General features: G+C 43.9%; 1 protein-coding gene across 1 annotated transcript; it reads left to right on the top strand.

Annotated features, from left to right (window-relative positions):
* Positions 1-3,618: 3,618 nt before the first annotated feature.
* Bnip3l (BCL2 interacting protein 3 like) lies at positions 3,619-27,271 on the top strand. Its single transcript, XM_021182107.2, has 6 exons — positions 3,619-3,805; positions 12,767-12,950; positions 18,552-18,624; positions 23,035-23,138; positions 23,260-23,409; positions 24,754-27,271. Exons 1-6 carry the CDS (start codon positions 3,709-3,711, stop codon positions 24,800-24,802), a joined length of 657 nt encoding a protein of 218 aa, XP_021037766.1. The 5' UTR covers positions 3,619-3,708; the 3' UTR covers positions 24,803-27,271.
* The last annotated feature ends 233 nt before the right edge of the window (positions 27,272-27,504 follow it).

Genomic DNA, 27,504 nt, shown 5'->3' with positions numbered 1-27,504 from the left:
TGGCCCTTCATAACACCTTGCTTGTCACATAGACAACAACAAAACTTTGAATTCTACAAAGAATCCTTCAAGCAGGAAGTTTAACTGGCATAAAAATATTTAGAAATAGGACCAGCAACTGGTTTGAGTAATTTCCCACTAAGGGACTATTTGTTGAGACCCTGCAGTGAGTTGAGACCCGTGATAGACATCCAACGCTTGTTTGAATGCACCAGCCTCTCTGAGAAAGAACGTACCATTCTTCCCTTGCAGAGGCAGATCTGATAAACCTTGTTACAAGACCAAAGACTTCATGCACATTTGTGCAGAGTTAACAGCAATGTGTGTAAATATGATTCTGTGGACAGTTAAAAAGTGCTTAAGGCGAGAGACTGTTCACTCAAACGTTCTTAGGCCTGTTACTCTATAGGAACTGGATTCATCCTATGTAACCGTAATGTCTTCCTATTTCTCCCTGACATTTGGAGCAGATTCCCATGTTGAGGATTTTGTTTTGAGACAAAGGGTAGTCTTTTTTTTTTTTTTCTCGAGACAGGGTTTCTCTGTATAGCCCTGGCTGTCCTGCAACTCACTTTGTAGACCAGGCTGGCCTCGAACTTAGAAATCCACCTGTCTCTGCCTCCCAAGTGCTGAGATTAAAGGTGTGTGCCACCACTGCCCAGCTCAAAGGGTAGTCTTGAACTCCTGACTTTCTTGCTTCTCTGTCTTCCAAGTGTGTGCTGGTGGGTGACTTTCAAGTATTATCTATAAAGAGGATTTTCTTGTCTACATAGCCCCACTTGTGTGCATTTTCCATGGCCAGCTCCTGGTTTTGATTTTTGTTTTTATTTTGCAAGTAGAAATTAACAATCATTCCAGTCTCAGTGTAAAAACTTAGTGTACAGTCCTACAGACAGAATTAGTTAGTACCTTATAGGATAGGGACATTACAGATCTGGGACATGATGACAAAAATGCATTCCAAGGGCTGACCAGATGGCTCAGCGGGTAAGAGCACTGGCTGCTCTTCCAAAGGTCCTGAGTTCAAATCCCAGCAACCACATGGTGGCTCACAACCACCCGTAATGAGATCTGATGCCCTCCTCTGGTGTCTGAAGACAGCTACAGTGTACTTATGTATAATAATAAATCTTTTTTAAAAAATGATTTCCAAAATACCAAAACCTTGAATCATGATTATATCAGCCATGTTCTTTCTTTTTTGGGGGGGGTGTTTTTTTTTTTTTTTTTGAGACAGGGTTTCTCTGTGTAGCCCTAGCTGTTCTGGAACTCACTTTGTAGACCAGGCTGACCTCCAACTCAGAAATCCACCTGCCTCTGCCTCCCAAGTGCTGGGATTAAAGGCGGGTGCCACCACTGCCAAGCTATCAGCCATGTTTTCGCATCCACTAATTGAACAAAAACTGGCTTTTCACTTTTATCCATTTAAGAAAGGAAATGGTGACCTAGGTTGGGTGTGGTGGTGCACACCTGTAATCACCACAGCCTTGAAACAAGGAAAGGATCAGGAATCCAAAGTCATGCTCAGCAACACAGGGTCCCAGGCCAGCCTGAACTGCAGGCGACACTATCAAAAAGGTGCGGGTGGGGCCAGAGCGATGGCTCAGAATCTCCTGTGGCACCTACATGGTGGATCATAGCCATCTGTGATCCCAGTTCCAGAGGAATCCAGTCGCTCTTCTTGCCTTGGGGGGTGCAGATCATGGACATTGTACACATGCATCCACCCATGCGCTCACGCACACACACACAAATAAAATGTTCATACAGAGTCTGAAAGAAACAGAACAATGTAGCCCAGTTTGTTTGCCTGCTCCCAGTGTTTCTAGTCTGGATATAAGATTCTTACAGAGTATGCTCCAAAGAGTACATTCTCATTATGAGGTGTGTTTCTTTCCATTCCTAGTGGGATCTTTTGAAAAATCTGTCTTTTTGCTTTAATTTTCTATTTACGTATTTGAGAGGAGGCATGCCCGTGGAGGTCAGAGAATAAGATGAAGTGGTCTATTTTGCCTACTTTGCACTATATGTTAAGTCAGTCTCAGGTACATGAAATACTTAAGACATAAAATGAGAAAACCCAGAGGAATGTTTTTATACCTACATTATGAGGGAGGCCTAAGAGATGATTTTTATCACTATTTATTTATGTGTGTATGGCACTGTGTACATGTGGAGGTCCAAGGACAGCTTGTGGGGTAGGTTCTCTTCTTGTATTATGTGAGCCCCAGAGAGTGAACTCAGTATATAAGTCTAGGCTGCAGCCCAGCCTTTAACCTGAGTCATCTCACCAGAGAATTGGGGTTTTATAAATGCATGTGGATGTTTGCCTGCACGTATGCCTGTGTACCATGCGGGTTTCTCATGCCCTCAGAGGCCAGAAGACGGCATTGAGTGCCCTGTGAACGGGCTGTCATGTGGGTGTTTTGAACCAAACCTGAGTCCTTTACAAGAGCAGCCAGTGTGCTTAACCCCCAAGCTATCCCTCCAGATCATGTTTTTGGATGTCAGTTCAAAGTGACAAAGCCTTATTGTGTGTGCCTGTATTTATGATTTAAAGGGGGAGGGCGCATGCCACGGTGCATTGGTGGAGGTCAGAAGGCAACTTTGTTAGCTTTCTTCCCATCTACCGGGAGTTCTGGGCAATGAACTCAGTCTGCAGGTTTACTCAGCAAGCGCCTTTACTGGCAGAACCATCTCACTGGCTGGTCCTAGATTTAGTATTTCCGTGTTTGGGTATCTCAGACCATATTTTTAAGAAAGACAGTTACGTGAAAATTCAACAACTGCAGATTAAAACAAAGTTAAAAGGCAAGTACCATATTGAGAAAAACATTCTCTATACAAAAATCGGGTCAAGGAAACTTGACAAAGATACGACCTAGGAGGATTTAGGAACATTAACAGAGTCAGCAGCCAGCGGACAGGAGGTAGGGCATTTACAGAGATAGATAACAACCAGGGTCTGGGTAAATCTGTATTTTCTTTTCCCTTTTAATTTGTTTTTGAAGGCAATGGGTCGCTCGATAGCGTAGGCTGCAGGGAACTCGAAATCCTCCTGCCTCTGTCTTAGAAAGACCTGAAATAACAAGTGTGCGCCACGCCCAGCCATTGATTTTTTTTTTTAACCGTGATTACATGTTACCTTTGCAATTAAAATGTTATAAATTCCAACAAGGTGATTAGCTCCAAGGTACCTCCCACGGTATTCTGTGGGAGGCACAAATGGATGTTTCATTAAGGGGAGGAACTGGGGTTTTCTGCTTCTTTAAAGCCACGGGTGAGTCCTTAAGTGGATACTGCAGGCGTGGGAGGGGTTCCATTCAGGCCCCGCGCGCTTCCGGGCTGCACACTCCTCCCTAGTCTCAATCCAATGCCAACTTCCTAGCTCAGCCCTTCCGGCTATTGCGACTGACTCGCAGGAATTCGTTCCTGGCGCCCTTGTTAGCTCGACTTCCGTACCCGCACGTCCCCAGCAGCTCGCAAATGCCCCGCCCAGCCCGGCCTGGTCACGCCCCCTCTCCCGGGCTCCGACCCCGCCGTCCAGCTGCCTGTGTTGTCATCACATGGTCCGGGAGGGCCCTGACGTCACGAAGGGAGGGACTGCGCAGACGCAGAAAAGGGGGCGGGGGAACTCGACTTGTTGTGTTGCTGCTCGAGAGCCGGATACTGTCGTCCTGCGGCCGTGCCGCTTCCAGTCTCCAGACCATGTCTCACTTAGTCGAGCCGCCGCCGCCCTTGCACAACAACAACAACAACTGCGAGGAAGGGGAGCAGCCCCTGCCGCCGCCCGCTGGCCTCAACAGTGAGCGCGGGGCCGCCGGGCTCAGCGGAGGGATGGGGGAGGAGGAGCCGCTCGGCCGCCGCCGCCGTGCGGGGGGGTGGAGGGTGGGAGGGCGGGAGCAGACGGCAGCCCATTGGTCGGGACCGAGATTGTGCGTATGACTGACAGCGGCGCGCTCCGGTCAGGAGCAGGCGCTCGGCGCTGGCTCGCGGCCTGCGCCTTGGGCGCAGAGGTTTAGGGTCGCGGTGGGCGTCGGGAGCCGGAGGCGCACGCAACTCGGGGTGGCAAGCGGAGGCTGGCCCGCGGAGGGGGAGCATGGGACGTGCGGCGGGGACACCGGGGGATGGACGCGACCGGTCGGGCGTGGCGGGTGGACGTGCGGCCGCGCAGGTGTGCTTGCTGAGCTCGCTCGCCTCCTACCACACGCCAGTCCAGGGGGTCATCGGAGTTTCGTGCAGGGTGCTTGCTCCGCCCCTGACATTTATCTTTTTTTTTTTTTTTTTTTAGTCTGAAAAATTCCCAAGTTTCTCAAGTGAGTTTTTTTGTTGCTGTTAACCTTGAATTCATATTTTACTGCTTTTTCTTTTTCTTTTCTTTTTCTTTTTTTTTTTTGAGATAGTCTCATGTAGCCCAGGCTGGCCTCGCACTCGTTGTGTTGCTGAGTGACCTGATCCCTCCTGCTTTCCACTTTCCCAAGTTCTTGGGTGACAGGCGGCAGCCACCATACTAGTAACTTTTCACGTGCTGTTTCTTATGTTAAGTGGATTGGGTGCCCAGCACATGCCCTAAGATCACGTCCATTTCAGCCAAATCTGCAGTGGACTTAAGGAAATAACAGTAAACAACACAACAGAAGCAGGGCACAGGTACTAGCAATTGAAAGTTGATGGTCAGGATCGAGTTGCAGTCAAACAGACATCTTGTCCCCAGAGTGTCCGCTGCTGTTGGGAGATCGCCGGACCTTCTTGCCCAACCTTTCTGTTTGGATTTCACGTCTTAATGAAAGAGGTAGTGGGTGGTGGTAGTTGTCACAGGGCCAGATGAAGTTCTTTAAAAGCCATTTGTATGCTTAAAGGTCAGGCAGTGTCTTTCATAAGAGGGATGGCTTCCAGGGTGGCCAGAACGGTTTAGGGAAGCGCTGTTACCGAATCCTATACTACCGGATAGTGGCAGGAGCAGTTGGGTATTTTAGCCAGGTATGGTGGCACTTGCCTGTCATCCAAGCATTAGGGAAGTGTAGTAAGCATGGTCCCCAGAATAAAACTTTGTGTCAGAAAACAACAAAATCAAAAAATAAGGAACAAAGAATTCAGGAATTTTAAGACTCTGTCCCCGCCTCATATTTTGATAAGCAATATTTGATAACTTCTCTAAAATGCCGGCTTTTACAAAGATATAGTCAAGTGTGTCCTTAAATTTTACTCATATCACATAATTCAGAATTTTAAAATTTTACCCATCTTTAGCATACATTTTTGGAAATGAAAAGACAAAAGAAATACATGCTCCATGTTATTTCCAGAAGCTGGGGCTCTTTTTTGAGGCCCATCGGTGCTTTCAGGAGCCTTCACTTGTTTTTGGCATGCTTATGTATGTGTATCTTCCGCCTGGGCCTTTATGAGTTAGTTGTGCTCAGCGTCTTCTTACTGCTTAGATGTCTGGTCAGAATGGGGATGTGGAAATTCAAAGGGATTTTCATTTTTCTTGGATTCTTTATTAACAACAGAACTGAAAAGGGTTGAGCTATGTTTGTATATTCCTAAGTCTCACAGACCTGGGAGGTGTTTGTCATGGGCCAGCCAGCTTCTTCCTTAGTTTTCTCAATGGCTCTTAGAGACCCTCCAGCCTATAGATGACACCAGATGTTACTTTGGGAAATCTGCTAGATAGAAAGTATTGTACTTGGGCTAATTAAGCTGTACTTTTAAAAGTTACTGAAAGCTCGATGGTGCCAGGTTTAATTACTGTCCTTGCCTCTTACTTTGCTTGCTTTTTTTTTGTTGTTGTTGTTGTTTTGTTTTTTGAGACAGGGTTTTTCTGTGTAACCCTGGCTGCCCTGGAACTCACTTTGTAGACCAAGCTGACCTCAGCACTTGGGAGGCAGAGGCAAAGAGAGATCTGCCTGCCTCTGCCTTCCAAGTGCTAGGATTAAAAGGGTGCACCACCACTGCCTGGCCTTTGTTTGCTTTTTAAAGTTTAGTACACAACCCTGGATTGAACAAAACAAACCTTATTGATTCTTCCAAGTGATTTTTTTTTTGATGAGCAAAACAACTTATTCAGACATCTAAAACCATCCTAATTGCTGATAAGTCTAAGCACTTGGCTGGCCGCAGTTCCACAACTGTGGAAAACAGCAGCTGAAACACATACAGATTATCTCTGGCTTGGGATTTTTATCTTTAGTTCAAGGATCATGGCAGAGGGTTTGTCTGTGTGTTTTTAATGTGTATGGGTGTGCCTGCATATATGTATGTGCACCATGTGCATACCTGGTGCCTCCGAGGCCAGAAGAGGACATCAAATCTCCTGGAACAGAAGTACAGATGGTTGTGAGCCTCCAAGTCATGCTGGGAATCCAACCCAGGTCCTCTGGAAGAGCAGATACTGCTCTTAATTGTTGAGCCATTTCTCTAACCCCACAGCAGAGTGTTAATGGCAAATTACTAAAATCTCTTAAGGATTATTTTTAGGGGTGTGTGTGTGTGTATACACGTACCTATGTTGTGGTATGTCCACTTGAGTGCAGGTACCCATAGCATCCAGAAGATGACATTAGATCCTTGGAATCTGGAATACAAACAGATATGGGTCCTGGAAATTGAACTCTGTTCCTCTGGTTTTGTTTTTTTTGTTTGGTTTTTCGAGACAGTGTTTCTCTGTGTAGCCCTGGCTGTCCTGGTACTCACTTTGTAGACCAGGCTAGCCTCCAACTCAGAAATTCCCCTGCCTCTGCCTCCCGAGTGCTGGGATTAAAGGCGTGCATCACCACGCCCCGCAACTCTGTTCCTCTGTAAGAGCAGTGCATGCTCTTAACAGCTGAGCCATCTCTCCAGCCCAAATTATTGATACATTTCAGACAGTGAAACCTTTCTCTGATTCTGTTACCACTATAGGAACTGTTGGAAGACAAATACCCAAAAGGGTGTTTCCAGTTGTTACTTTTATAATTAACAAAACTATCAAGTTTCTCAAGGTATGAGTAAGACACATAGGAGACTGCAGGAATGGCATAAGGAAGATGAGAGTGGTATCATAACTCTGGTGTAATTGGAATTATAGCCTTTTCTTGCTGTCCACCCTGGGGAGAGGTTCAGGCGAGGGCATATGATGCCTTTGGCGGTCACTAGTGTGTAGTACCCACTCCTCTGGCACAGAAGAGTGCCAGAGACTGTTTCGAGCTTATCTGAGATCCCAGCATCTAGGACCTGAAACAGGCAAACAGAAAGGCTCTCAGGACCCCTGTGTGCAAGTGACTTGTGAGGCCTTGAAAAGTTGGGAGAAAATGAGAATGTTTCCTGTGATGTGTAAGAGGATTTAATTGTTGGTGAGAAGCTTAGAGGCTGCAAGCTTCAGTAGTGTGATGATCAATTACTGGCCAGAACCTGTAATGCCTTTCCCTAGCCATTCCAGAAGACTTCAATTAGAAAATAAGCCTCCATGTCTTTGTACAAACTAGCACAAAGGAACAGCTTTCAACATGTAAACAGTCCTTTAACAATAACTGCTTCAGCTCGCTCTTTAAAGCTTTCTTGTTAGGAAGAGAACTGCTCGGAGGTGGTTTCCTCTGTATTTTTTGGATTACATGAAATCTTTGCCTTGCTTCCTTTCCAAGTATTAGGGGAGTTTGTGAGGATTGGCAGAGGTGGCACATTGGAACCTGAGACTGTAAATGAGTTCAGGTCATGGCTAAGGTAACCTAGATCACTTAAGAGTGAGGTCCAGGGCGGCCTCGGCTTGAAGTGAAAGACAATAGCAAAAGAAAAGTTTCCCCATCCCCACCTGTTTTCCTTTTTTTATGTCATATTCAGAAGATAAAGTTAGTGTTTTAAAATGTTTCTATTTCTGTTATCAACACCAGATTATTTAATTTTGGTTTTGGACAGGGTCTCATTGTGCAGCCCAGGATGACTGATTGAACTTGTAGCAACCCTCCTGCCTCAGACACCCACGGCCAAGGTTACAGGTGTGAGGGACCACACCTGTCTAATAGGTTTCCTTCTAAGGAATGTATACCTAGCGTTCCCTTGGCACTGCACACTTCCACAGAGAACACAGCTGGAGTCAGGAAGATGGCTCCATCATTAAGTCATTGCAAATATGAGGATTTGAGTTCCCCAGAACCGATGCCAAGCCAGGCACAATGGTCCACCCTTGGAATCCTGGCATTGGGAAGCAGAGATAGGTAGATCCCTGGGACTCCTTGGCTAGCCACCCTCACCTAATTATCAGCTTCTTGGTCAAGGAGAGATCTTGTCTCAGAAAATGAGGGTGGCTCTTGAGAAACTACCTGAGAATGACCTCTGGTCTCCATAATGCACATGCAGTCACACAGAGGCACATACACACATACTTAGACGATCTCTAAAAGACAGTTGCTGAGTTAAGGATAATCTAGCTTTTTAAGGCTCTTTCAGAATGTTGACTGGTTCTGTCAGTGAACTGGGAATACAGTCTTCTGAGTAACTGTCTTTGGATAACAGTTAAAACTATGCTATGTCTTTATAAGAAGTGAGATCTTAGGTAGCTGGAAAGAAAACTCAATAGTTACGAGCATTGACTGCTCTTAAAGAGGACTCCAGTTTGATTCCTAGCACCGGGTAGTGGCTCGCTCATGTTAACTCCAGTTAAAGGGGCGCTGACACCATGCAGGCCAAACACCCGTACACATGAAATTGTAAAAGAAATTTTAAAAATGAGATTCAAGGTATTCAAAAGAATGCACATACTAACACTGAAAAGCATTTTAAGCCGGGCGCACACCTTTAATCCCAGCACTCAGGAGGCAGAGGCAGGCGGATTTCTGAGTTGGAGGCCAGCCTGGTCTACAAAGTGAGTTCCAGGACAGCCAGGGCTACACAGAGAAACCCTGTTTCAAAAAAACCAAAAAAAAAAAAAGAAAGAAAGAAGGAAACGCATTTTAGAGTTATAGGTAAAAACCAGTACTTAACACAGTGGTTCTCAGCCTTCCTAGTACTTTGGCCCTTTAGTACAGTTCCGCGTGTTGTGGAGCATGAGGACGCCCAGCCATCAGATTATTTTGTTGCTACTTCATAGCTGTAATTTTGCTACTGTCATGAATCTGATCTGCAGGATATCTGATGTGTGACTCCTAAAGGGGGTCATGACATGAGAACCAGTGACTTAGAGGAACTTAATATATAGTATAATTCCACTTGTTTATTTAAAAAAATAATTTTTGAAGTTACCCTAGTCTATAGAGTGAGTTCCAGAATAGTCAGGAGTACACAGAAAAACCCTATCTCAAAAAGCAAACTAATATAAAACGTATTTTATGTACGTTGCTGTTCTGTCTGCATGTTTGTCTGTGTGAAGGTGTCAGGTCTCCTGGAACTGGGATAACAGACAGCTTCGAGCTGCCATGTGGGTGCTGGGAATTGAACCCAGGTCCTTTGGAAGAGTGGCCCATGCTCTCAACTTCTGAGCCATTTCTTCAGTCCCGAAAAAATATTTCATAAGTTAAAAAAAAACTTGTAGAAATTTCCATGTGAAACCATTTAAGTGATTTCCTCTGGATGTAGGAGTGGGAGCCAGGGGTGGTGTGCCTTCCTATGACCCCAGCACTTAAGGTGTTGGGATTTGAGGTATATACTGGGTTGTATGAGACCATACACCCTCTGTCACAGCTCTGTATACTGGTGACACTGAGTGAGGGTGGGGGTGAGGGGTTGTTAAAGTCTGGAGTGCCATTCCAGCCAGATGAGCTTTCCCTCCTGGGCCTGGGTCATTGACTCACAAATCACAGAGCTTGGGTTACATACCCTGTTGCACTTGGGTTCAGTCCCCCATTACCACAAACAGCCTTCTCCCCCCACTGCCCCCACAAAACCTCACAAAGCTTGGCACTAAGAATGGGAGGAGAGAATTATTATTAGGTTTTTGTTTTTAAGATTTAAACAAAAATTGTATCTGTGTTTTGCTTGCATTGCATGAATGTGCCCAGCATGTGTAATGGGTGGCCAGGGAGTCCAAATAGGGGGTATGGAATCCTCTGGAACTAGAGTTACAAATGACTGTGAACCTTCCTGTGGGTGCTGGGAATTGAACCCAGGTCCTCTGCAAGAGCAGCCAGTGCTTTTAACTGCTGAGCCCTCTCTCCATCCCTGAATCTTAGTTTTGTATACTGACACCTCTGAACTTAAGGAACACACTTTAGAAATCCAGTGATTTTTGAAGTCATACAGAATATACTTTACTATAATGACTGACCTGTATTGTGGCACTTCTTTGTGTGCTTTATTTGTGCCATCCTGGTAACTCTGAAATAGCTACAGCATTTATCCTTATTTACAGATAAGGATACTGAGACACAAAGGCTAAGGCACCTGTCCAAGCATAAGCTGTTAACATTAGCATGGGCTGTGACTGACTTCCCTCTGCACTCTTAACTGTGGTGCTGGTGGTTGTCAAGTGAAGACATTCTGCCTTACAGTGGGAGTGGGGGCATTGTGCTTCAGGCTGTTGAGGCCTTGGCCCGGGGTCACTTTTAAACTTTCCTAGGTGTGTCTTCTCAAGTTCCCAACGGTAAAGGTAGTGATTGTATATGTTTAAAGTGGAAAGTTGGCATGATGGCTTGGAAATCCTTCAGAGAAATGAGGAGCAGAAACCCAAGCACTATGTCTACCACTTTCCTTTGATCAGATTTTCCAAGCACTTGTTGATTGTCTGAGTCTCTGTCTGCAGCCCTGGGTCCTCAGTGCTCCTGCCAGGGCATCCCTGGGCTTTGTTGGTTTTATTTATTTTGCACAGTGGGCTGTGTACAAGAACCAATCTCATTGGTTTTTATAGACACTTGAAATCCTAGAAGCAGTGGGAGTAGGGGAAAGATTGTTTATTCTCTCTTCCCCCCCCTCTAGAAGATTTTACAGAGATCTAAATTTAGATGTGCTCTGGCACATTTGTATCCACTCAGGGGCACTCTAAATATTTAAACTCTCCTTGCTAGAGATCTCTTAGTGATACTGGTTTTATGTGCTCCTCCTGTGTTCCCATCATGCCCATCCTCACGTAGGTGTAGAGTGAGGCCAGGTGCTGTTGTGTGGCTGTGTTGTTTGGAATTAATTGGTGATTTCCAGACTGCTGGCAAAGGGCAGAGGGCTGGTGGGCGGGAGAGCTGCCTTTGATGGAGAGGACTAGCTAACTCTTTAGTAACAGATACAAACTCCTTAGTATGTAAGTGAGCGTCTGCTGTTTGTCTGCAGTTACTGTGTTTAGTTCTGGCAGCTCTGGGAATTAGGCCCTCTGTCACAGCTCTGTATAATGGTGACACTGAGTGAGGATGGGGGTGAGGGAGCTTTCCTTCCTGGGCCTGGTGTCATTGACTCCTTTGGTGCATTTTAGGGTTTGAGGTAGTCTTTGACTGTTCTGACCGATCTGCTAAGGATTTAGAGATTTAGCCCTGCTGATTTGTTAGATTACATTTTGAAGGTTTGGGGGGAAATTTTGTTTGCTTTTCCATTTTCTTTCAAGTTACGGCTTTACTCTGTAGCCCAGGCCAGCCTTGACCTCACTCTTTTTTCTTTTTAGAAGATTTATTTATTTATTTATTTATTTATATGTAAGTACACTGTAGTTGTCTTTGTTTGTTTTGTCTTTCGAGACAGGGTTTCTCTGTGTAGACCAGGCTGGCCTCAAACTCAGAAATCCGAGGTCTGCCTCCCGAGTGCTGGGATTAAAGGTGTGCACCACCACTGCTTTTGACCTCACTCTTGATCGTCATATTGCCCCCAGATTCCCGAGTGCAAGTGTGAGCATTGTGCCTGACTGTTGGTTACTTTCCTAAAGTACAGTATTGTGCAGAGGGAGCGTAGAACATGTCTATTTTGTGAACTTGATTAATTGGCTACTGCTACTGATTCCTATTAAAATTTTAAGAACCTTAATCATTCAACCTACTGGGCCAATAAGAACTTTGAAAATGAACAGATTATAAAGGCCCACCCTCTTTTCCTGTGGTCCCACGCCCTTTAACCATACTCTGAGGACTTCATGAAAACCCTAGAAAGTAGAGGTCCTGGAGAGAAAGGGGAGGGACGACTTCACAAGGTACGTTTGGTATAGAAGAGAAAGCCTTGAAAGAGTGTAGCACAAAGGAGAGACACACATCTGTAGAATGGAGCCAGTGCTCCTCACCCCTCAGTTTTTAATTTTTCCTGGCATTATTAAGGGCCTGGGTTTGGGAACTATTTGAGCGCTTTGTGGTAACATTCAGGTTTTCACTCCAGGGGCTTTTTCAGTTGTGTTAGTAGACAGTTGTACTGTTAAGGTGAACTGTATGATGTTGCTAAGTCATATGTTGACTTAATTTAGTACAAACGTACCTAAAGAGCTGATGAATCCTGTGGCACACATGGCAAGTGACTTTGTGTGTAACTGAAATGTTAAATGTAACATCCTGTCTAGTAAAGGAAGAGGTATGTAATTTTTGAAGGACAGCCTAAGTTTTCACCAAAGCATTGATTGGATACAAATTAAGCTTTAACCAAAAAGAAAACTAACTGGCTGGAGAGCACATCTTAAGTTTCAGATTTCTACCTTCTGAGGGCTTTAATGCAGGAATCCCTGAGGGAGCATAAGAACATGGACTCTGACTTTGTTCATGTTTATTTTCTTCAGAATACTTTGGCTTCTGTTTGAGGCAAGTCAGAACTCTTATCTGAACTCAGCATATGGGCATCTGTGTGCACAGGAGGGATTTTGGCCCCGCAGTGGTTATGACTTACTATCTGACCCGTCCAACAGGTTCCTGGGTGGAGCTACCCATGAACAGCAGCAATGGCAATGAGAATGGAAATGGGAAGAATGGGGGGCTGGAGCACGTTCCTTCCTCGTCTTCCATCCACAATGGAGACATGGAGAAGATCCTCCTGGATGCACAGCATGAGTCGGGACAGAGCAGCTCAAGAGGCAGTTCTCACTGTGACAGGTAAGTAAAGCCCTGGGTGCTAAGTCGGGAGTGGGTGGTTATGAAGCTAACTCATAAGGGGCGAGCTCATTTGCTTCAATACTCATTAGCAGAATAGGCCTCCGGGCTTATTGTAGCATACATGTTTAAACTGGACAGCTAGGCCGGGCACAACTGTGCACACCTTTAATCTCAGAGCGTAGAGGTAGAGGCAGTACGTTTGAGGTCAGCTTGAAATACATCTTGAGTTCCAGGTCAGTCAGGAATGGTAAGGTCTTGTCTCAAGAAAATTAAAAACTGTATAGCTAATGGATAGGCACTGAGTTGCCCACCCCCATTGTCATTTTTATTCTCAGATTGAATTATTTTTGGTTGTTTATCAGTTTGAAATTGAATAGCAGATCAGCAAGATGGTTAAGCACTTGATGTCAAACTTGGTTGACCCGTTTCATCCTGGGTCCCACATGGTGGAAGGAGAAAACTGATTTCCTCAAGTTGTCCACTGTCTTCCACATATACACCCATACATGTCTACACACACAAACTAAATGCAATTTTAAAATGAAAATACAATTTAGTGTCATGAATGTACTCTCAGAGTTCATCTGAGTTTATCCCATTTTCCTTTGTTTTTGAGCCCATGTTGTGACTCACGGTGACAAGTCTCTCCTGTTCTAGGCATCAGAAGCAGGGACCATGTGACCTTTTTTTAACCCTTCACAGTAACAGGCTGGCACACAGAAAACACTCAGTAAATGCTAGCTTGCAGGACCTGCAAGTTGATGGCGGTTACAGCCATGTCTGTGACTGTGGCTCGCAGTAAGCAGTGTACTGAAGGCGTGTGTTTCTCAGAGGAAGGGTCATTTACTTACATCTCTGTATGACGCTTCGCTTCTGAAAACCTAAGTCCATTCATTATGATTATTATGGTGAGGACTAAAAATACAGAAAGATGTAGGAAAGGAAAACAAGTGGTTCATGAATTTTCAGTTTGTACTTCTTTTTCTTTCCTTTCCTGAGAAATTATGTATTAAATAACATTAGCAATTCTAAGCTCATGTAGATATGACATACCTATAGTCTCATCATTGAAGAGGCTGAGCAGGAATATTTCCACAAGGTAAAGGCCTGCCTGGACTCCATAACAATACCTAGTAATAACCCATCTCCAACAATGGAGAGAACTTGTTGGTGCAGTTCCTGGCACAGTGTTAGCCTCCTGGGCTGCTCAGTGCTGGTCCATTTGCAGCTGACTGATCAGTCATCACGGTGAAGATGCACATACACAGGAAGAATATTGAAGGATGTCTAAAAAGCAGCAGCATGGGTAGGACTGGAGGAAGAGATTGTGCATATTTGTCGTAGCTGTTTTTGTGTCTCATCTATAGTACATTGTTAATTTTTATCTGAGAAATAGAGAAAGTAGTTAAATCACATCTGACCTTCTTGTATGCCTTATATGACCCAGCTCTGTCTCCAAGGCAGCTGGAAGACAGGTTGGTTGGCTGTTTGGCACAGTGAGCACCCTGCCACCCCCGTATCATCTCTGCCTTGTTGCTGAGTCTCCTGTCACAAGCAGAAGTGAGCACATGTTTTTTTCTGAGTAGTTGCCGTTGGTTCTGGAGGCTATAGCACGAGTCTGTTTTTCAGTAGTCTTGTTGGTTTGTTTTTTGAGATAGGGTCTCTTACATAGCTCTGTCCTAGACTGGGGCTGGCCTCGAACTCAGAGATCTGCCTGTGTCTGCCTCCTTAGTGCTGGGATTAAAGGTGTGTCCCACCATGCCTGGCCAGAATAAAGTTTTTTGTATCCAGTGTGTTTGTCTTAGGGTTTTCTTATAAGGACAACATTTAATTGGGGCTGGCTTACAAGTTCACAGGTTCAGTCCATTATCATAAAGGAGGGAGAATGGCAGCATCCAGGCAGGCTAAGAGTTCAACATCTTGTTCCAAAGGCAAGTAGGAACAGACTGGCTTCCAGGAAGCTAGGATGAGGGTCTTAAAGCCCACACCCACAGTGACACACTACTCCAACAGAGCCACACCTTCTAATAGTGCCATTCCTTGGGCTGAACATATACAAACCATCATAGACTTGCTGAAGGATTTCAAGAGTTTTCTCTTTTTGTTTCCTGAAGCTTTCTGCCCTCTGTAGACCATTTTTGTATATGTGCAAGCATGAGACTGATCGTTGGTACCATGTGTCCATTATACTTCACAGGGTACAAAGAAGTCACTTGCTTGCTGGACCTTTTATTTAGCTTACGATGTCAGTGATGTGTGCCTTGGACTATGAATTCATCTTCCCAGGGTCAGCTTAGTTCAGGTTCCTAAATATGATGAGGAATGGCAAAGGGGCTCCCTGGCCAGCTAGTCCTGCTGGGACAGTGGGTCCAGTTAGAGGCACTACCTTACAAAATAGGATGGAGAACAAAGAGGAAAGTAGTGAGAGTCACTTTCAGCTTCTACAGAGACGTACACTTGAACCTGCACAGATTGTACAAAACACACATAACACAACACTGCTACAAAATAGGTGCCTTCAAGATTTGTGTCATTTGACTTATAATTGGTTATTAGGACATGTTTCTTTTGTGACCTACAATGTAGATGGAAGGGTTCTTCAAATTATTGGACATTAGCCCCAGCTGATGTACATTTTCTCTTCTCCTTTTTCCTTTCATTTCTACCTCCCCTTCCCTACTTTTCTCTTGGTGCTGAGGACTGAACCCAGTGCCTCTAACCTGCTGGACATGAGTTGCTCTGGTGAGCTGCATCTCTAGCCCTCTTGTTACTCTCTGGTTTTGGAACTGTCCTGCTGAGTTGCACAGACTGGGTTTAAACTTGCTGTGTAGCCTGGGGAAGCATTACACTTGAAAATTTCCTGACCCAGAGTCTAGAAAAGCTGGGATTTCAGGCCTCCACCACTAGGCCTAGCCTGTTTTTCAGGTGTTTTATTTAAAAATTATTCCATGCCAGATGTAGTAGTACACATCTTTAATCCCACCACTCCAGAGAGAGGCAGGTAGATCTCTTAAGTCCTAGGACAGCCACTGCAGTGGTGATTAGAAGTTGTCCCTAGCGTTCCTTGCTTTGTGCTCTCTCCTGCCCACTCAGGGCTGTTTCTGAAAGCCCAGTATAGATTCGTCCTTAGAGCTCTTCCATTGGCTGTCAGTGCAGGAGAAGCATATTACAGTGGATTAACAGGCTCCCTAGCTGAGCCTGAGAGGAGCTGGGTTCCAGGCCTGATGACATTCTGAATCCTCAGGTGTAACCAGCTTACCAGTGAAGAAGGGAGTATTTCTCTAGCAAAGATTGGTGTCAGCAATACAGTACTTCTGTGGGCTTATGGAAAAGTCCTCTTAAGTAGCAGGTCACTTTGACTGTCGGGTCTGGTCATAGTTGTATGCGGCTGGCCCTTGATGCCATGGTGTTGTCATCACAAAGACGATAAATGTATATCATTGTTTGATGTAAACTGTTTCTATTTCCATTTAAGACTCCTTTAAAAAAATTTAATTGATTGTATATACTTGCCATATTTGTGCACATATGTGCCTTAGTTTGTTATGTGGGTCAGGAGGATTTTGGATTTGGTTCTCTCCCTATACCTTAGGTAGGTTCTAGGAATCAGGTTCCCAGGCAAGCACCTCTACCCATTGAGCCATCTCACCTACTCAATCCTATTTTTTAAAAAAGATTTGTTTATTATATAGAAGTGCACTGTAGCTGTCTTCAGACACTCCAGAAGAGGGTGTCAGATCTCATTATGGATGGTTGTAAACCACCATGTGGTTACTTGGATTTGAACTCCGGACTTCTAGAAGAGTAGTCAGTGCTCTTAACCACTGAGCCATCTCTCCAGCACCCACATATTCTTTCTTGATGAAAACTACCTATTTCTATAATTAAATTTAGACTAGGTTTTGGGTTGTTTGTCTTATGTTTGAGATGGGTTCTCTCTGTGGAAGGTTAGTTGTCCTGGAGCACCTGTGTAGACCAGACTGGCCTCAGATGCACTGAGCTCCACCTGTCTCTGCCTCTCAAGTACTGAGATTAAAGGTGTGTGCCAAAAATCTTATGGATAGCAGTTGTTTACAGTTCTACTCTTTAGTTTCTGGCCTAACAGAGGCATCTGTATTCTCATCTACCTATGCATTCAGTTTGTGGTGGTATCACATACTGCTTTAAGGTTTCTGCTGTGGAACATAGCCAAGAGAAACTTGAGGAAAAGATTTGTTTAACCTTACAGTTTATAGTCCATCATCAAGGGAAGTCATGGCAGGAACTCAAGACTTGGACCAAAGCAGAGGCCATGAGGAGCTGCTTCCTGGCTTGCTTCTCCAGGCTTCTTTCGGCTGCTTTCTTAGAGTACCCGGGACCAGCAGCCCAGGGATAGCACTGCTCAGAGTGAGCTGGACCCTCCCACATCAATCATCAATCAAGAAAATTCACTATAGACTGTCCACAGGCCAATCTGATGGGGCCTTTCCTCAATTGACATTCCCTCTAACAAAATGAGTCCAGCTGTGTCAAGTTGACCAACTCATGTATTGTGCAGCCTTTAAAAGCTGTAGTGTATACTCATAAGAGGATGGCAGCAAAAAGACACATCCTAACAGGACTGACTGTAAGAGCAGTTTCTGCCTCACAGAAGCCTCCGAAGAGTAAAATGCTGAGGAGTTGTGTGTGCACAAAGTGTTGTGAGGTAATTCCATCAGAGAACACACACAAACACTCTTAGTGCCACACAGAAAGTTTATATTACTGGTTGGTGGCTGTGCAGAGAGCTGGCCTCAGTCATGCAGCCCCCGAGCGTCATAATTCTTTGTCTTTTATGTAGAAAACCCACATCCTGGTTGTCACACTTCATTTAGCAAAGAGTGAAACTACAGAAGCCAAAAAAAGCAGAGTTAATACATTTAGGGACTTTTCTTAGATCCTGGATTATGAATGAGGTGGGTTTTTTTTTTTTTTATAGATTAGGTCTTTGTTTCTATTTTGGCAGGTGTTGGCTGGCTTTTAAAGTCAGAATGGTGCTTCTGACATGGCTTCAGTTGTGTTAAGGTCTGGGGGCTTGTTACAAAAGAACTCAGGCTGTTTGGATTGGACAGTGGTACAAGACAGTGTGATGCTTTTACATCATCAGGCCGCCGTATATTCCCTGATGCTCTGAAGGCATGCATTACCACTGACGGAGTCTGAGCATTCTGTATGATTACTCCATTAGATTCACCACTTACTCTCACATACGATTCGCTTACTTGGTGTTAGATAGTCTTCAGATTTGTTCCTGTTTCCAAGATATCTTGCTATAGCTTTCAGTTTTCTGTTTTCCAATAAAGTCTTAAGATATGATATCAAGAATTAAAACTACTGGGAAGGCTCGCTAGATGGCTCAGTTGGTTAAAGGGATTGCTGCCAAGCCTAATGACTTTTTGAGTTCTATTTCCAGGAGCCCACATGGTGACAGGGGACAATAGACTACCGATTGTTGTCTTCTGACCTTCTCAAGTGTGCCAGACAGGACACATGTGCAGCCACACAGAGAGACATCTATGTCCATAAAAATAACTAAAGTGTAAAAAAACAAACAAAAACTAATGACTAAGTTTTCTCTCTTAGCCCTTCACCACAAGAAGATGGGCAGATCATGTTTGATGTTGAGATGCATACCAGCAGGGACCACAGCTCTCAGGTAGGTGTGTGTTTTACTTTGATTTGGAAAATACATAAGAGTCTCTCATGTTTGATGGCTGAAAACTGGGGCTGGGCTCCAAGCCTGATTGCATTCTGACGAGTCAGCACTGAGTAGTTTGCCATTGGCGTGTTTACTGCAGAGTCAGAGGGAGAACATCTCTATGAGCTCATAGAGCTGTCACTTTGACTATTGGGATGCTCACAGTTGTACAAGGCTGGCCCTTGATATGCTGCATTCTTACCAGCAAGCATAAAGACAGTAAGTGGAAGATAGGACTTCCTTGTCCTTGCCATTTTCTCCTGTGTTCAGGTGTTTGAAAGGTACTGGTGGCTGTCTGAGTGAGGCCTGCAGACGCCTGTTTGCGCTGTTCTCTACTGGGTGAGCACAGCACCTGTGCTGGAGTTGTGTGCCTGGTATGGGTTCTAGGCTTCTGTCCCACTACACGGTCTCCCCACATCTCATTGCTCTCCCTTTTGCTGTTTTCTGACGCTGGAAAATCCATGTGCTCAACACTGGCTTATATAAGCTCACTTCAGCTGCTCACATGCTGAAACTTGGAATACCAGTTTCCTTTGTGATACGCTTTATTGGATAAAGAAGATCAGTGGTAAAATGGCTGAAAGAAATGTGAGTTTGGCCACATGCAAGATGGTGTAACTGGTGTGAGAAAAGCATATGGAGTTAGTTCATGGCAAAGGCATCCCCAGGACAGAAGAGAGCAGGAGCTGATGCTCTGCTGTGTATGTTCTTCAGTCTGTGCTTTCGTTTAGACATTTTCAAAGAGTGTCTTCGGGTGCTCAGTTGGAAGCTCCATAGACATACTCTGCAGGGAAAGCACTGGCCGTCCTGTAGGCCCTGCCCTAGGAGCCATGCAGGTTGTACAGAGCCCAGAGTTAAGCACTCCAGGGATCAGGCAGATGTGGTCACCGAATTTAAGTGTGATTTTAGGGATGAATGCAGCCGTCCTAAAATTAAAAAGAAATCTGAAATTCAGGATAGTTTATGATATTCTGACAGATTAAGAATTAAGAATCTCAGTGAGATTGACCTTAAGCAGGGGACAAGCCATGCTGATGGGCTCACCAGCAGAGACAACATTGGTTTTGGCACAGGTAGCATAATGCTTCTAGAGATAGTGTTGGGTCTCTGGGGCAAGAATTTCAAACAAGGGAGAGATATTAGTAGATGCTTTATATTGCCCTTTTAAAATTGAAGAAACAATTGAAAAATTAGTCACCAGGGATTAGGAAAATCATATCTCATGAGTAAGAAAGTTTGATGTTAGAAAGTTAAAAACAGTTGACTGAGGCTGTCTCTTCTTTCTGTGCACCTGTGAGGAATAAGGTGAGGAGGTGCCATGCTCCAGCTTTGTCCAGAGAAAGAAGTGAGGAAAAATACCAAGTGCTTACCAGTCTTACTGGGTGCTGAGTTTATGTAAACAAAACAAACCTGAAAACTTCACACTTTAGCAGTGTAGTGTTTTTAGTCCAGTTAGGGGAAATGGGGAGAGAGACACTTTGTCCTCATGGTTATCACCTAAGATGACAATGCAAGTCAGTGTTGGAGTCAGGACTGAAAGTAAATCCAAGCCCATGATCTATCTATCTAGTCCTTCCACTGAAACTAACCTCTGAAGGGAGTTAGTCCCAGGAGAGCTTGCTGGGCACACAGATAAACTTGACAGGACTGCAGAGCCGAGGGGTGAGGATTCCTAAGCTGGCACAGCTAAGGGCAGAGCGTCGTTCTTACTGATAGGATGATGGTGCTCATGAGGCCCCATTGTGTAGCAAGAAACATTCACGGTCTCATGCCGACACTGTTGTTGTTGAGAATGGGTCCAGCGCAGAACTGAGATCTTTGGAAATGGCTTCTTTCTTATCTTGTGAGACTCTGGTTTATTTGTACGTGGATACAGGCATGCAGCTTACTATCCCTGTTTAGAGACTTTAAAAGGAAGAGTTAACTGAGTGTAAGATAAGGACTGACCCCTCCCAACCTCCCTGACTATGAGGTGGTGAAGACAGTTGACTGGAAGCATGTGTCTAGGGAAGAGCAAAGCATGAGTCCTGTGTGGTTAGATGAGGGGCCCTTTTGTCATATTCTTTAGTCACAGGAAGATGGCTTAAAATCTCAAAATGAACCAAGCATAGTGTTAAGGTCTATATTGCAGTTTCTGGACTCAGGAGGCTGAGAATCATGAGATCTAAGGGCAGCCTAGGCTCTAAAGAATGTTTGAGGTCAGCCTATAGTGCGGTGAGGCTGTCTCACCATGCCCTCTCCAAAACCCTGGGATTGACAAATTTCAGACAGTAAAAGAAATGTAGAATCATGTAAATATTAGAGTTTAAGGTTAGAAATGTGTTTGTAGACTAAAACAACTATACCACTCCAATGGTAACTTTGCTTTATTCCCCTGGAGGAAATCTCATCGTATTGGAAAATTCAGAGCACAAATCTCACTGTACTCTGAAAAGAATAAAATATTAACTGGTTAAAAATACCTAAGCTACACCAGAAAGCAGGTGTTCTGGGAGGCCAAAGGAGGAACTAAGAACAAACTACCATGTGGCTAGAGTACAGTTACTGAGGCAAAGCTCTTGCCTAACATGTGGGAGGCCGTGGGTTTAAGTCTCCAGCATTGCTGAAACCAAACCAAAAGAACAGGGGACCAGCAAGACAGCCTGAGTTCCACCCCCACATTGAGGCCCCAGCACCCACATGGTGGAAGGAGTAAGTCAGCTTCTACGGGTTGACCTGTGGCTTCTACATGTCATAAATAAACAAACAAAAAATAAAAACAAAAGAATAACCTATACGGGCTGGTGAGGTGGCTCAGCGGTTAAGAGCACTTGCTGTTCTTCCAGAGGTCTTGAGTTCAATTCCCAGAAACTACATGGTGGCTCACAACCATCTGTAATGAGATCTGATGCTCTCTTCTGGTGTGACTGAAGACAGTGACAGTGTACTCACATACATAAAATAAATCTTTTTTTTTTTTTTTTAAAGAAAAAAAAGAAGAACCTATAGTAGGCTGAAAACTCACAAATGGTGTGCACACATGCTGCTCAGTGCTTGCAGCATGACTGCTGATTGGCTTCTGCCTGAGGATGATCTCAGGGTTGGTCCACAGAGCCAGCTCATGATTCTGAGTAAGCTCAGTGCCTGCTGGGAAAAGCTCTGTCTTAAATGCTGCATTGTGTTAGTTGGTGGAATTTGCCAACTTCAGCAGAACTAGATAAGGACTGTGCTGACAAAGGGACGCAAACATCCCCTGAGCTTTTGGCTTGGATTTGGTAGTAAAGGGGTGTTATGTGTAGAGCCAGGCTCACACTCCCAGACAGCTGGGTCCCGAGGAACTGGGGCTATGGGGAAAGTGTCCTGTGAAGAGGCCAGGTGGCTTCAGCTGTCAGTCAGAATCAGAGTTTTGGGGCTCCGGTTTGGAGTCACAGCCTCACATTCCTTTGAAACTGAATAAATACAACTAATGTGTCATTTTTAGGAATTTTTCAACTCTTTGTTTCTGTTAAAAGAGTTTTCCAGACATGGTAGCCCAGCACTTGGGAGATCAAAGGCCAGCCTGGCCCCATATTGAATTCCAGGTCAGCCTAGGCTACAGAATGAGGTACTGTCTCAGAGAAACAAAAACAAGAAAAGGCATGTGGAAATGTAATGGTTTTTTGTTTGTTTGTTTGTTTTTTCTGGCCTGAAAGCTTAGGTTATCACTAGCAATAAAAAGAATATTTTTCATTTATTGCAATAGATGTTAACTTCTGGCTCACTTCAAAATAGCTTATTCCAGAAAAACTTGACTAATTGTTTTCAAAATCTTGAGAAATACTCATCTTAAAAATCTTTCAGAGAGTAAGAAACCTGGGCCTTTGGAGCAGTTTGCCTGGGTTAGAAAACAGTAGCTACAAAGCCCTCAGCAAGGCTCACAAGCCCTGTCCTCATTTGTAGAGTGGAATGCAGCAGTTTCTGTTTGGAGTTGACCATGGTAAAGTTTAATGAGTGACATTGGCTTTAGTAGATGCTGGTCTCAGGTGGTTGGCAGCTTCATGATTTACCACATCCCTTTGCTAACTTCCTCACAGATTTAATGTGTTCCCATCTCCTTTTTGGTATGTTTATTTTAAATGCAGTTGAGAATATGTACAGCATAGGGAGTTTAATGTTGAGAAGGATACAGTGAAATACTACGTGTGCATCCTCGGGTTCAACAGCGCCAAATTGCCACATCCCTGCAGAGGACTTTTCTAGGGTTACAGTCTGTGCTTCAGTTTTAGAAAACAGGTTGTTTCCTCCACTAAAATCACCAATACACAACTTTAGTTTGTTTTTGTATTAAAAAGAATTGTTCTTTTCTATGTTTCTCTTGATCCTTTCTTCTCACTGTTTAATTCTTTTTAGTCAGAAGAAGAAGTTGTAGAAGGAGAAAAGGAAGTTGAGGCTTTGAAGAAAAGTGCAGACTGGGTATCAGACTGGTCCAGTAGACCTGAAAACATCCCACCCAAGTAAGTTACTGCATGTGTCTGGGTGGGCAGTGTGCTTTCTGTGCTCACATGGAGGGGCTGGCTTAGGCCCGGCGTCTGCAGCACTTGTGGTCTGATTCCAGCCTCTGAACTTCTTCCCCAGAGAGTTCCATTTCAGACACCCTAAACGTGCTGCGTCTCTAAGCATGAGGAAGAGTGGAGCCATGAAGAAAGGGGGCATTTTCTCTGCAGAGTTCCTAAAAGTCTTCATCCCATCTCTCTTTCTTTCTCATGTGCTGGCCTTGGGGCTGGGGTAAGTACCCTGATGGAGTCATCATGTGACTTCATGGGAATAGGCAACAAGGCAGTCAAAAGAAAGGAGCCATCATTATTTATCTTTTATGAGTTATTTAAAATTTGGCTAATTGTGATTAATGTATAAATTATTAAATGTAAATGTAGGAGTAAATGAAAAATGCTGCCCTCCCTCCCCCAGATGGTAAAACACCATTGTGGAGCATGATTCTGGAATACACTGGTAGGCTGCTATGGGTACCGTCTTTGTCTTTTAAACTTTGTGGCATTTATTCAAAAGCCAGCCAGTATTTCCCTTAATTCATTAACTTGTGGCATGTCTTTTCAATTAATAGCTTTCCCCCTTGATTTTAATATTTTAAGAAAACACTTCTGAAATATTTTAGTTTATAAACATTAGCTTAATTAATATTAGTTTCAAGTCCTACCTAGTATGCTCTGAGCATGCCCAGTGAGTCTTTTTCTGTGTTTGATGCATGGAAAGTGGATCATTGCTGATCTTGGCTATGAGTGGCTCAGCATAGCAGAGGGAAGTGCCTGCTCTGGAGCATGGGCAGGTGTGCATCTTCCACTGTCTTTCCTGTAGAGGATGTGTTCCTCCAGACAGGGCCAGTATTCACAGACAGCTGAGTGAGAGGCGCTTGTGGAGGAAACAGGATAGGAGAGTGTGGAGCTTGGGAGGACTCGTAATACCTGCCAACTATTCAGTTCATTTACCACAAAAGCTTGGTTTGGGGGCCTTGCAGTATTTCTTGTTTTCATCAATCTTCAAGCTTTGTTGTTGCTTTAATTAAATTTAACTCTTGCCACAGAAAATGTTTTAAAGGGGCCTTAAAAATTGCTGCGATATTGTTGAGGATTTTGCTGCCTGTTTTTCTTGGCCGTTTTTTGCTTTTACTGTTGAAAGGGTCATGTTCTTGCCTGGTATTGGAAAGCCATGCTAGGTTCCCATCTTAAAAACACTGGCTCTGTGACCACCATCTCTCTAGATTTGAAATAGCAAGAGAACATTTTATCTAAAAGGACTCAGTTGGAGGCTGGGGAGTGCTCTGCTTTGGGCTTTGAAGCGTTCTAATTTCCTTAGCCTGACCTGGCTTAGCATCCCTGTCCTTGAGCTTTCCAGTCCTGACTTAGAGGAAACAGAATCCATACAGCCATTTGCTCTGAGCTCATCAGGGGCCTGTAGTTGAGTTGGAACATGCTGCTTTAAGGTTGGGGAGTCTGGGAAGCATGCACAGAGGCTTTCAGGGCTGTCCCAGCGTGTCCGCAGAGATCTCCCTGTGGGCCAGGCTGCTGTGATTGTGGAAATAGATAGAACATGACACACTCTGCTTCCTTACAGCATCTATATTGGAAAACGACTGAGCTCACCTTCTGCCAGCACCTACTGAGGGAGACGAAAAGCCCCTGGAAATGCGTGTGGCCTGTGAAGTGGTGTGTTGTAGTTGGAATTTGAGACCTATTGTAAGCATGATCCCCACCTACAACCCTATTTTTACACCCCAACTCCAGTAACTCTCAAATCCAGTATTTTACTCAAACTCTGTTGGGGCATTTTACTAACCTTGTTCCCTTTTTGGCCTGTAAGACACTTTAGAGATTCCTAACAGAGTTTACTGTTGTTTAGAAATTTGCAAGGGCTTTTTTTCAGCAATGCCACCAGCAGATTATAATCTTGTCAACAGTTCATTGTCTCCTCTTAGTACCACCAGTCACCTGCATCATTCATGCTAGAAGCTGTGTTCTAGCCATGCAGTTACATCTCTTTCTAAATGAGGTCAGGTTTGCAAATAATAACAACAAAAAAGCTTTGTTTAGTCTTTGTTTTGTTTTCCAGGACAAAAACAAGCTTCCCTAAGCTTGAATTTATAGTTATAAAATGAAAACAAAACCAAAAAAAGAAAAAAAAAAAGCAAGACACAAGAAAAAAAATATCCTGGGCAATAAAAATTACTTTAAACCAGCTCCAGAGCCGCTCTTTTCCTAAGCCTCCTGTACCGCCTTCAGTTTGTAGGAGGCAGCCTGTGTGAGTGACAGACAGGAAACAGAAGAGTAGAACATACTGGCAGACTTTAACATTAGAATATTGCTGTCTTTTCTACGATAGAGAATCTTTATTTGTAAGGAATGTTTCAGGCCTAGACATACATGAAACTTATTTTTGAGGTTTTTGTGCGTTTGGTATTTTCATGTGTTATCTGCATGTGAATTTCTCATGACTTTGTTTTTCTAGTTTCTTTTTTTTTCTAAGAAGAGACTTGGAACGAGTCTGATTCATGGTGTTAATAGAGGCTTCTTGTTTTAGGAAGCTTTGCTTACACTCTGGAGCCTTTACACTCTGCAGGAGAACTTCAGGGTTATTCCAAGTACTTGTGTAACTTGGAAACGTAGACGTGGGTTGTGGGAACAGTTGATAAAGTTCTGGAAAGATGCCGTTCATTCTACAGTCTTCCCACGGTGTCCTAGTCTCTCCCAGGCCCTGTGGTTTTCTCACATAGGTGTCTTCTCAGTTCTGTCAAATTCCTGATGTTCTGCAATACTCAGAAAATTCTTTGAATGGCAGACGTTCTTTTGTCTGTTTCTACAATGTGAAGCTTTAGGACCAAATTGTTAGACAGCATCAGGATTGCAGATGATCTCAAGTAGATTTTGTTAGAGTTCAGAGCACTGCATCACTCTGAAGGAGTCTGTCTTATAAATACATAATTACCGTTTAAGATGTACACTTTGCTATAGTTAAAGAACCATTGTGAATTTCAAAGCTAGCAACCTACATGGTGCACCAGGTTGACTTGAAAAAATTTGGCAACCAGGTTTGCCAGCGTGCAGAAACTAACTTCTCTCTCACAAAGGCTTATAAAATTGGTGTGTTGTATGGAAATGGAAAGAAAGATAGATAAGCAGACATTTCTGTCATTTTTTCAAGAACATGGCTGTTTATCTTTAAGAAAGATAAAATATATATCCAAAATAATTTTGTGAGTTATTTTCCTTCTGGCATTTAATACCTACATGACTTGTGAGCTACTTCTGCCTTCTCCTTCTCTGCTCTTAAACCTGGAGACGCTTGATTTGCCTTCTCACCTATCACTTCAAGTGTTTATACCTGAGTTTCTTAGGAAGAAGGTAAATCTGATGGCCTGTTGTTTTGCTGTGGTTGTTTTGAAAAGCCGAAACCAAACGGTCAAGGCTGCTGAGGCTGATGTGTGAGCTGGCAGAGCAGAATCACTCTTCGAGCGCTTGCTCTTACAGGCAGACATCATTTTCTCTCTAAATTCAGTAGCAGTTTCATCGACAGTGCCATTGAACTATGGGAACATTTATGATTTTCTTTCAACATTAAAACTGAAGTTAGTTTTGCCATTTTTTGAAAGTATTAGTAAAATCATGGAATACATCACAGAACAGCTGTCCATCAGTGAGCTTGTACAGTGTTGATTTGCAGCTCCAACGTACGGGATGTTCATACTCCTACGCAGATTCTTGTTGGGTGAAACAGATTGTCCTATCACAAAGCAGGATTCAACAAAGTTAAAATTTAAGATAAGGTTTAAAAAGCTTTATTCCTGTTTACAATTTGGGATGAGAAGCAGGCTTCATTTTAAGTTTATTGAAAACTGGCTCAGATGTTTATAAGTCAAGAGGAAAGCGGCACAGAGAACAGCAGCACAGTGAAGAGTGAAATGGAGACAACTCTCACGGTGAAGCAGCTGTTGGAACTCCTGGTATTAATGGAGCCAGAGTGACATGCATCCTTCGTCTGTCTCATCAGCACTGGCGTCATTCCTTACAGTTTACAGAACTCATGTAACTTGTAGCTATAAACATTTTGTGCCATTAAAGCTCTCACAAAACCTGCCTATCCGTATATCATTTTGACTTCACTCTTGTTGCCTAAAAAGCCTTTCCATGCCTACATGCATCCCTTCCCATGGAGAGCTCACCAGGACCGGAGGACCTAACTGTCCCAAGTGGTGCTGCACAAGCCTTTCTTTTGAAAGTAGTAAGTGAAATGGTATTGTTCAATCAGTTGGAGTTTGTAATAGTCTTGGGTTGGCTGGCCTGACATTAAATTTGGTTACTGTGAAACAAT

The sequence above is a fragment of the Mus caroli genome, chromosome 14 (assembly GCF_900094665.2).
Source record: "Mus caroli chromosome 14, CAROLI_EIJ_v1.1, whole genome shotgun sequence".
NCBI lineage: Eukaryota > Metazoa > Chordata > Mammalia > Rodentia > Muridae > Mus > Mus caroli.
The sequence above is the reverse complement of the archived record's forward strand: the minus strand, read 5'-3'. Positions and strand labels throughout refer to the sequence as shown.